Source organism: Phanerochaete carnosa, assembly GCF_000300595.1.
Source record: "Phanerochaete carnosa HHB-10118-sp unplaced genomic scaffold PHACAscaffold_1, whole genome shotgun sequence".
Classification (NCBI taxonomy): Eukaryota; Fungi; Basidiomycota; class Agaricomycetes; order Polyporales; family Phanerochaetaceae; genus Phanerochaete; species Phanerochaete carnosa.
This window is the reverse complement of record NW_006767628.1, coordinates 2,750,420-2,760,213: the sequence shown is the minus strand read 5'-3', so window position 1 is coordinate 2,760,213 and position 9,794 is coordinate 2,750,420. Positions and strand designations below refer to the sequence as shown.

At 55.3% G+C, this 9,794-nt stretch overlaps 5 protein-coding genes across 5 annotated transcripts; 2 read left to right on the top strand and 3 right to left on the bottom strand.

Moving 5' to 3' along the window:
• Nucleotides 1–1,071: 1,071 nt before the first annotated feature.
• Nucleotides 1,072–3,719, bottom strand: PHACADRAFT_84847 (uncharacterized protein; the record flags this gene model as incomplete). Its single annotated transcript, XM_007390291.1, has 10 exons — nucleotides 1,072–1,660; nucleotides 1,719–1,785; nucleotides 1,838–1,986; nucleotides 2,039–2,238; nucleotides 2,294–2,415; nucleotides 2,485–2,955; nucleotides 3,010–3,148; nucleotides 3,196–3,319; nucleotides 3,375–3,588; nucleotides 3,641–3,719. 10 exons carry the CDS (start codon nucleotides 3,717–3,719, stop codon nucleotides 1,072–1,074), a joined length of 2,154 nt encoding a protein of 717 aa, XP_007390353.1.
• A 329-nt stretch (nucleotides 3,720–4,048) lies between these two features.
• On the bottom strand, nucleotides 4,049–5,254 carry PHACADRAFT_247132 (uncharacterized protein). Its single transcript, XM_007390290.1, has 7 exons — nucleotides 5,171–5,254; nucleotides 5,093–5,115; nucleotides 4,945–5,025; nucleotides 4,839–4,884; nucleotides 4,567–4,791; nucleotides 4,369–4,514; nucleotides 4,049–4,317 (listed from the first exon to the last, which is right to left on the bottom strand). The coding sequence occupies exons 1-7, from the start codon at nucleotides 5,189–5,191 to the stop codon at nucleotides 4,248–4,250; spliced, it is 612 nt and encodes a 203-aa protein (XP_007390352.1). The 5' UTR covers nucleotides 5,192–5,254; the 3' UTR covers nucleotides 4,049–4,247.
• A 175-nt stretch (nucleotides 5,255–5,429) lies between these two features.
• On the top strand, nucleotides 5,430–6,673 carry PHACADRAFT_247131 (uncharacterized protein). The gene is made up of 4 exons (XM_007390289.1): nucleotides 5,430–5,542; nucleotides 5,623–5,746; nucleotides 5,796–6,054; nucleotides 6,108–6,673. The coding sequence occupies exons 1-4, from the start codon at nucleotides 5,452–5,454 to the stop codon at nucleotides 6,462–6,464; spliced, it is 831 nt and encodes a 276-aa protein (XP_007390351.1). The 5' UTR covers nucleotides 5,430–5,451; the 3' UTR covers nucleotides 6,465–6,673.
• Nucleotides 6,674–6,972: 299 nt separating this feature from the next.
• PHACADRAFT_24140 (uncharacterized protein) lies at nucleotides 6,973–7,835 on the top strand (the record flags this gene model as incomplete). The annotated part of the gene is made up of 4 exons (XM_007389517.1): nucleotides 6,973–7,208; nucleotides 7,266–7,325; nucleotides 7,385–7,665; nucleotides 7,726–7,835. The coding sequence occupies 4 exons, from the start codon at nucleotides 6,973–6,975 to the stop codon at nucleotides 7,833–7,835; spliced, it is 687 nt and encodes a 228-aa protein (XP_007389579.1).
• Nucleotides 7,836–8,287: 452 nt separating this feature from the next.
• On the bottom strand, nucleotides 8,288–9,502 carry PHACADRAFT_180074 (uncharacterized protein; the record flags this gene model as incomplete). Its single annotated transcript, XM_007390288.1, has 5 exons — nucleotides 8,288–8,423; nucleotides 8,476–8,637; nucleotides 8,695–8,883; nucleotides 8,933–9,094; nucleotides 9,148–9,502. The coding sequence occupies 5 exons, from the start codon at nucleotides 9,500–9,502 to the stop codon at nucleotides 8,359–8,361; spliced, it is 933 nt and encodes a 310-aa protein (XP_007390350.1). The 3' UTR covers nucleotides 8,288–8,358.
• Between the last annotated feature and the right edge of the window lie 292 nt (nucleotides 9,503–9,794).

Genomic DNA, 9,794 nt, shown 5'->3' with positions numbered 1-9,794 from the left:
GGAGGCAGAGACCGTTGAAACCAGGTATAGACGAGATAGCAGGAGTGTTGCCAACGCAAGGACCTTTCTGCCATTGGACGCCTAGCTCGAGCCGTCAGCCAGACACATCCCTTAAATATCTCAAAAAATCATCACACCTGTACCGAGGTTGACCATGTCTGTCACTGAGAGCTTAGTAATGGCCGCCTGAGCCTTTATACTATCGGTCAATGACAGTCAAACCAGCATAAGCACAGTACGGCGACCTTTTGGTAGGCGGCGGCCCATTCCGGCGAGACGTTCGCTACGGATGTCTGGGACGGCGGAGCTAAGCTTGTGCTGCTGGAACTTGCTCCACCGCTGCTCGAACTACTGCTGGATTGACTGGCGATAGTGCTGCTGGGGTTTGACAGAACGCTCGAGGTGGCGGCCCCAGGTAGACACTGGTAGTAATCTGCGATGATATGAGGAAATCATTTACAGAAATTGCGTGGCGACGTACACGCGTTCAACTCTGTACACGTCAAACCACTGGTACAAGTAGTTGCACCAGTCCTGAGAACAGTCGACATGTTGACCATCGGACTAGGGGCGAAGAGAGTGACTTGACTGACCATCCGATACCGCCACACTGCTGATACTGGCCGGCTTGAGCCTGAACGCCAGTCAAAAGGCTTAAGGCGAGGTGTAACAAGATAACCAGTGTTAATCCCATCTTGTGAGAGCTCGAGATATGGGATGTCTGGCTTGAATGTCCCGGGTGTACTCAGCACAGTTATACTTCTCGAAAATGTCCAAAGAAGTCGCAACGCAGCTTGCAATACAGCTCGGGTTGCGCAAGCTATCGCTCTGTCAAGCAGGCGAATAAGACGCGGACAAATAGCGGCAGCTCTGAGGATGAGTGGCGGACGGCTGCACCTACAACGCGCGGAAGCGTCGGTCGCACCACACAAGAACTTGCTCTCCGAGACGAGACATCCGAATGTGAGGCGCAAGGGCCATGTGAGCACCTGCCACATGTCCTTGACCCTGATGTACTGAATTCCATTAGCGTGTCCTAAGTTCACTATGAGAGCATTCTAAAACCATAAATCACCACAGCGGCGCAATGCCGTCCCAGCCCTTAGCTCGCTCTTCCCAGTACCCGCCCACGTACTGCCATTCTTCACCGACCTTCTTAAACCACCGAGGTTTGCGTTCTTCCCCTTGTCTTCGCCGTTCTCGCTGCAACTCCTCGACCCGTGCCTTCTCTGACTCGGCCAAATCTAGGCTGCCCTCTTCCAGTGCTCTAACATCGGGACGTCGACGCGAGTCGGTCGGCGGTAGCTTGTTCGCCAGGTCTTGCGTGATTTCATTGAGGGTTATACCGAAGTATGTAAAGCCGTAGTAGTCGTCGGCGTTCTTGGGGAAAGGGGTCATACGCCAGAGTATGCGAAGGTGGGACGCGTCCAGCTTCTGCACCATTTGCTCGTCCCATTTGCCCTCCAAGTGCGACATCGTCTTGCCCTCAGGCGAGTAAACGATACCAGCGACCTGATTGGAGGGGCCCCAGTAGCCCGCTTCCTTGAATTCAAGGACACAGCGCGCACCTGTGGTCGTATTTTGGATGGTCATCTTCCCACAATGCTCGAGATATTTCGTGCCCATCATAAGATTCCGCATGAAGGAAGAAGGCTTCGTCCTGATGTGAGACACTAAGCATTACTCCGAGCCACACAGAACGCGACCAAAACTCTTACCACTCATAGCGGTCTTTCCCAACAACGAGATGAGTGACACCTTGCGGTATGATCTCGAGACTCTTTCCTGGGTTGTCTCGGTTCAACGTCGGTGGAGATAAACCTCGGAAGACACTTACCCCAGAACTTCGTCTTTCCGCTGGACGTGGCGTAAAGCTCCCACTCATTCCCTTCCGCATGGTAAGCGAGAACGACGGGATTATGGCTTACTTTTTCCGCGATAAAGCGCATGCGAGGATCCTCGAAAGTCTCTGCGAGCATTGGGTTACTGTAGGAGCGATCCTGAGTAGCGCGAAGATAGGATCAGTCCGTAGACTTACAAGCCTTTTCTTCCGGAACGGTATCTGGTATTTGCATACCCTGAGACCGCAAATGCAGCAATAATACAAAGCCGCTCCACTGGATCTATGGATTTCGCTGCTTGGGCAAGCAGGTCGTAATATTCCACCTCCTCCGCTATCCTTTGCAAGAGCGTCAACGGTTCATTGAACGTCACCGGCAGTGCGATCTGGGCAAGATCCTAGACATTTTATGCCGTTAAATCTGCCTCGCCGTGAGTCAGGATTATTACGGACCTTCCCAACGCTCTTCTTCAACACAGCGAAGAGGCTACCTTCATCGCCAACGGGTGGCGAAGGTAGTTGAGTACGACGCACAATTTGCTGCACTGAGGTTGAGGTCGACACGTTCGCTTCAACTGGAGCTGGAGACTTTGACTGCTCATTCTGTGGAACCCCTTCTTCCGTATCTGACTCCGAGTCATAACCCGCACTAGAATTCAGTTCGGTGTCATTGGATGGGGAGGTCGATACAACATCAGCACTGGAAAGTTGGCTAGCGCCCGGTGGGCTTTCTTCCGCCGGCGTGTCGTCCAGTATAAATTCTTCGGGTCCGTCGTACCCTTCAGCATCGTACCAGATACTCGCCTCGCTCTGCGAGCTCAGGCGGTGAGATCTATTGGATGCCCTACTCAATGTGCTATACCCCGTTGAAGGCGTCTGGATTTCTTCCTCTTCTTTCGCAGTTGCGAGAAGGGGAGAAGCGCGAAGCGACGGTCCTTGTTCTGCATGTGTAAAGAGCGATTGTACCAGCGCAGAGTGCTGGTATTTCAGGCTCTGAAGCCCCACTTGAAGCCTCTGTTGAGCGGGAGACAGCACAGGGCTGCCATGACTACTGTCCGAGTGGTGACCGTCATCGACGGTTGGTTCATGTGTGGATCCCTGTGCACCATGGAACGCTGCGACTTCTGTAAGTGAAAGCCAACGGGGTATTTAGAAACGGATCAGCCCACGTTTCCTGTTCTTAAAAAGCGATAGCACAGGTCCGCTGTGTTCTTTGCCGTGCAGACTGGGACGTGAGGTAACGCTGTACCTCCGTTTCGCATCCTCTTCTAGCAGCGCGGTAAACGCGCCCTGCAACTCGGCTATGGTCTATTTTCGATGAGAACGGCGTATAAAACTTCCCATACTATACGCACCGTGCCAATCTCATCGACTAATGCTCCAGACCGGTTGTAATATGCATTTCTGGAACCAGACCTGGACGGTCTGGATATAGACGACTTCCGACCGACAGTCGCAGTGTCCGTAGCGATGTACGTCCTATGGGCTCGAGGATTGGGCTTGGGCTGCTGGCGACACTGCAACAACGACATACCGGAATGCTGACATCCATTTATTGAAGTCCTCGTCGCTCAGGCATTTGATGTGGAAAGTCGCGGTACGGGAGTCGATGTGGATGTCTTTGCGACCTGGAGCGGTCGCTATGGCGGCTTGTGTCAAGAGAAGCTGGTCGCGAGGTGGTTCGCCAGGGTGGAACGAATACGACAAGACTCCCGACCGGAATAGCGTGAAGTAACGACGGGCGAATCCTGCAAGGGGGCACTGAGATGGTTCATGGCAGGCGACCAGCCACAGACTTACCTTGCATCTTCTTCCTCCTCTTCTTCAATACCCATCCTTCTACGATAATTTGACTGTCCTGTGCTGCCTTGGCAGCCATCGGTTCTTCTGAGACAGCAGACGCGTTCACGACCGCGCGCGAGCCGGTGGGATTATGCATTACGATGCGAGGGGAGGACGAGATTAGAAGATGGGAAGCACTTGTGTAGTTAGGATCGAACCGAAGAGTCCGGTTAGTGAAATCCGTCCATGGTGCGCAGAGCTGTGTAGATTATGAGTTTGTTTGTGCCGGTGCTATAGAGCGCGGACCCAGAGATCCCCGGATCAAGCGCAATGTCCGTCACGGAACCCGGCAGGTCCTCGCCCAGGTCTGAGTCACTTAAAAGGCCAGGACACGTCGCACACACGCGTCGTCTTCAAACTAGATGATATATGCACTCCTTCCATAAATTCAAAGGAAAAAATACAGTAGTACAGAGTGCGCGGGGATAACAAAATGAACGCGGATATCCGACAATAGCTTAGACAGAGCTTGCCACGAGGAATGTAAAGATATGTCAACGGTGGGCTGTACCATAATGAGCGGTAGCGGAGGGCAGTGTTCGGTGTGTCCAGAGGTGAGAGGTGCTCAGCAACTGCAGCCGTAGTTCTGTGAGCTCTCAGAGTCGATACGAATAGGGTCTGGGTAGTCGACGTATCTAGGGCTGCAGACTTAGCTCCATAGCAGCATTTGGTGCAGCCACACTTACAATTGCTCCTCTGCTTCTTGCTGGAGAGCGTTCTTAGCGACTGTCTGGAACGCTTGCTCCACATTGATAGCCTCCTTTGCGGAGGTCTCAAAGTAGGGAATGTTGCCCTTCGATTGACACCATGTCATGGCGCGCTTCTGAGAGACCTGTAGAGAATTGTTCCAGTATATGCCAATTTATACAAAAGCCAAAACGAACCTGCCGCTTGCTCTCTTCAACATCAATCTTATTGCCGAGGACGACGAACGGGAAGTTCTCCGGATCGTGTGGGCTGGCCTGAATTAGGAACTCATCGCGCCAACTGTCCAGAGTCTCGAAAGATTTCGAGCTGTTGACATCGTATACGAGAACGCAGCAGTCTGCACCTCGGTAAAAGGCCACACCGAGAGACTGGAAACGCTCCTGACCAGCCGTATCCCATAGCTGCCCTCTTGTTAGCCATGACCCCGACAAGACGGATGTTCACGTACTTGCATGGTCACAAGACGGTCGTCGACCATTACTTCCTTGGTGAGGCTACAAGACCGCATGCATGAGCACTCCAACGCTCCTCCGAGGCAAACCGAGTCCACTCACAAGTCGGCGCCGATTGTGGCCTTGTACTGGTTGCTGAACCGCTTGTTGACATACTGGTTCATAAGCGAGGTCTTGCCGACGCTATATGAGGTGGAAGCGGGCAGTTCAGGGTACAGTAACTTCGACTGCGTAATTTGGCTCTACTGACCCACTATCGCCCAAAATGATGACCTACGTTGAGGTAAACGGTCAATGTCGCCAACAACAAGAGTAGCGGAGCACGCACCTTGAGCAGTACTCTTCCCATGGCAGCTATGGATAGGATATAATGGTGCGAGAGGCGTGATGGAGCGTTCCGAGGTCGTGGTCGTGGATTGAGAGATGGAGGCGACTGTGCCCCGGTGCGAGCGACTTACGCGGAGCTCGCAGATGACCGAATGCGGTATGACGTGACTTTTGAGGCTCCGTCTGAACTCGTGTCTTCCAGAGCAATCAGCGCGGGCTCGGGCCTCTCAACGCTTTCACCAGCTTCAAGACCCGCCGTACGCTCCTGCAGCACTATACAGCATGGGCGAACCGTCGTGGCAGGAGACTCTTCGGCTCAGGCTTGTCGAGCGCAACGCAAAAGAGTCCGCCTATTCCCCCATCATCGAGCAATGTACGTCCATGCTCTTCGGCGTGCTGTCTCTCGACTTTGGCTATGTACTATCCTGATTCTGCTTGCTGGACGCTGAAAAGATCGCAGATTGGCACAGCAGACGAAGTTGCTGAAAGAACGCAATGCTTCGCTACTCAGGGCGATGGGAACCGCTCGAGCGAACCCCAGCAGCTCAACTGTGTTCGTCCCAGGATCTGGAGAAGAGTGCGTAGTCAACTCAAAGCACAGGCCTTTGTCTCATGTCGCTTCGTAGCAACCCCGTCAGGGCCGCATATATCACGTCCCTCGAGTCGCAGATATCATCATTGCGCGACGAACTGGCGACCGTGTATAAGACGCAAGGCCAGAACGCACAACGGTTGCTCTCCATGACAGAGACTCTCCGGGAGAAGGAGGAATTCTCTCGAATAGAGTCAGAGAACCTGCGGAAGAGTAGAGAGGAGATCTCTGTGCTGCGCCGGAAGGTAGACCAGCATAACGAACTCATGTCAGAGAAAGATCGCACCGCTCAGGTAAGTCTCTACTACCGCCATGGAGCTCCAAGGACGCTTACAGGGTCGCATAGATCTTACACGATGAAATCAACACCCTTCAGCTGGAGCTGAGTCAGATAGAAGAGCGCAACCAGATCCTGACCAAGGACAACGCGAAGCTGCTTCAACGGTGGCTTGATGCCAAGCAAGCGGAAGTGAACAGGATGAACGAGGCTAACCAGTTGTACGAGGAGCTACAATCACGCAAGCAAGCCATGCTAAACTCCAAGAAAGGGTCGACCACCTCTGATGAGGCGAGTGAAGCGCTTTCCTTGGACGACCAGTCGTCGGGAAACGGGGAGTCGAGGAGAAGCTCGGGGTCCACGACGACGAGGAATGGGACTCTGTCTCCCACGGAGAAGGAGCCGAGCAAGACACCGAATGGCTGATAGTAGATGAGTAACGTGCATACGCTACGCTTCAGAAGACATAATGCTGCCTCCTTACTATAAGATACCCAGGATTCCGCTCGTTCAGTGCTGCTTTCCGCTTTGTCTTACTATCTCACTGGATTCTACTCGCTGCGCCACTCCTTGTTGCTCTCCCTATGTCGCGAATTATTACCCTACGTACACATACCCCAGAATTCTTAACCATGTCCTCCGAACCGAGTCCGAGATGCCGCCGAGATGCCGGAGCGTCTGAGCTGCACCCTCGTCCAAAACCGGACGACTGTCGTCCGTATGCGGCAGGTAACGTTGGTATTGGAGACTTGTCAGCCTCGTCTTCGAATTTCGAGCCGTTGAAAAGGGCTGGCGGACAGCCAGCCGTCGTCTCTGCAGCCTTCTCTCGCTCGACCATCCATCCTCACAGCCTACCTCGCCTCGCCATTACTACCCTTTCCACTCTCGCTTTGTCACTCATTTCTCGACCAGCAAGCTCGTCAAGCCGCCAGCCATGCGCAGCCCCGCCATCGTCTTCTCCGTCGTGGCCGTCTCGGCCCTCAGCCCGTCTGTGCTCGGTTCTCCGCTCCCCGCGCACTCGAGCGTCCCCGCCACCCTCGAGCACCGCCGCTCCAGCACCATGGCCGCGCGCGGCCTCGGATTCCTGAACGACGTCTTTGCCCGCGCCGACACGCCCGCTGCACCGGCATCGAAGCCCAAGGTGGCGACGGTCATGGGCTACAGCATCGGGTACGTCGCCAATCCTTCTTGGCCCCCACATCCCGTCTCTGACTTCTGACCCAACAGCGGCCGCGACTTTGTCGAGTTCTGGAAGAAGGACGACGGCGTGTCCAGGGTGAACCCTCCGTGAGTGCACCCACCTCTCGCACCACCAAACTCCTCCAGGGACTCACCCCCTTCCCCAGCCACGCAAAGCGCCTCGACGACGGGCAGACCACCGGCGGGAACGCGCACACCGGCACCGCGGGTGCCGTCGACGGCGGCAGCGTCTACACCGGCGACAACGGCGGCATGCCCACGATCATGAACCTCAACTCGAACAACGGCGGGAGCGGCGGTGGGTCGTCGACCGGCTGCGCGAGCGGTGGGCTTGGCGCGACCGGGGGCAACGCCTCGTCCGGCGACAGCGGCTCCGCCACCGGCGGACACGTCAGCGGATCCGGCGGCATGATGAACGTCGACTCGAGTGAGTGGCCCGCGCCCGTCTGCATTGTTTGCGACGTGTTGAAGCTGACCTCGTTCGCAGACAACGCCGGTGATGCCGGAGAGTCTGCCTCTGGCTGTGCGGAGGCAGGATACTCGGAAGGCGCGGGTGTCAATTCTGGAGGTGTTGACCCTGCGGACACAACGGCCTAGTGATCTTGTGCCTACTTATGACTCGTGTAATGTCGAACTCTATGGCATCACTCTTCACAAACACCAATAGTCGGCCGTTGTGGTCGTTGTCGACTCGGTTGCATAACTATTTCGTGCCACGCGTTCTGCATGAGTCCTGGCTTCGAAACCGTAAGCTTAAAAAAATTGTAAACCTGAAGCGTGAACGCTAAGTCTCTGCCAGTGGCTCACGAAGGACATGCAAATGCTCATCTAAGTGCCAGCCATTCTCAGAGGATAATGTTGTTCAGCTGCATGAGCCCATGGATACGTAAGTGGCCGAAGTTCCGTCTACACTCGGAGTACACTCGGAGTACGCCTGTAAGTTCGGATTTCCCACGCCTTGATCGACAGTATCTGCCACCAAGGGGATCTGATGTCACCGTGACGACATTTAGTCGGCAATATAGAAATCCCCCCTGCCTCTTCCGCTTCCAAAGACTGAACGAATGTTTATTAGGAGTAATGCGTGTATATAATCTCCGAGTCGCGACCTATCGACAGCTCAGCGGCGTGCATCACCACCCAGAGCATCACCGCTCACAGAGTCGCTGCCATTCCCGCCCGCGTCTGAAAAGAGAGCGTCAAGCAGAGCACGATCACAAACGGACCGGGTACTCACTCGACATGCCGGCGTTGTCGACGGAGCCGCCCTCGTTCTCGACGGTACCACCACGCGTCGGGCCGGCGGAGCCAGAGTAGGCGTTACCACCCGGACCCTTGTTGTCTCCTTCACCACCGATAGCGTCACCACTAGTCGATGTGCCAGCAACATCTCCGGTGTCTAGGTCAACAGCATTTAGGTGGGACATTTTGAAGTGCAGTGTGCACAGTTACTCACTGCTTAATCCCGCGTTCGTGATAGTCGCGTCGTCGTCAGCCTCGTTAATGATATTGCCGCTGCCAGTGTCTCCAGAAGCACCGGTGTAGGCATTACCGCCAGCTGTTTGGTCGTCCGTGGCACGCTTGCGCTTCGCGTCACCGCCGATTGCGTCGCCACTAGTAGAGGCATTGCCCTCACCGCCGACGTCTGACAAGCCAAGTCAGCAAGGGAAAATATACTTTGACCCGCTACTTACTGGAGCCTCCCGCACTGGCAATGGCGCCTCCATCATTCACGACGGCTCCGCCATTAGCGTTGCCCGTGCCGCCAGTGTAGGCATTACCACCGGGGCCATGGTTGCGGCCGCGGCCACCTACGGCGTCACCGGAGACGGAGGTACCAGCGATACCGGCAGCGTCTGAGGTACATGAGTCAATTATTGGGCTCATCGAGAGATGCGACTTGACTTACTGGATGTATCGTTGGTGATGTCGTCATCGGGGTCATTCTCGCTGTTGTTGATGACTGATCCACCGCTGGAGCTGCTGGAGCCTCCAGAGTACGCATTACCACCTGCGGTGTCGGAATTCAAGGCGCGCTTGGGATGTTTGTGCGTAGAGCGATGATTGCGGCCGTCGACAGTGGGAGCAGGGACGACGTCGCCGATGTCGTCCCGTTTCAACGCAACCGGAGGGATGGTGTTCGCAACATTGCCCGAGACACCGTGAGGGATCATGGTGCCACCTCCGATGTTGGGAGAGGTGGGGGCAGAAGAGACTACGGTGGCAGCGGCAAAGATACCGAAGGCGATGACGGGGCTGCGCATGACGACGGTCGGCGAGGTTGAAGATTAAAGGATAGTAGTGTACCGGGAGACTTGAGGGAAGAGAAGAGAGTTGGAGGAGGGCGAGAGACGAGAGGACGAGAGGGCTTTATATCCATCGGAAGGGCGATTCGCGTTCCGCTGCGTCTTCTCGGGGAGTCGGCTGGCCATCGACGTCCAGAACGAGGAAATCTGCCTGTTTTGTCACGAAACATGCTGCTTTGGGATGCGCTTCGCGGATCTGCAAGCGCCCATGGGCCTACTCGCTGGGGACGCAGGCGAGAGCGTGCACACA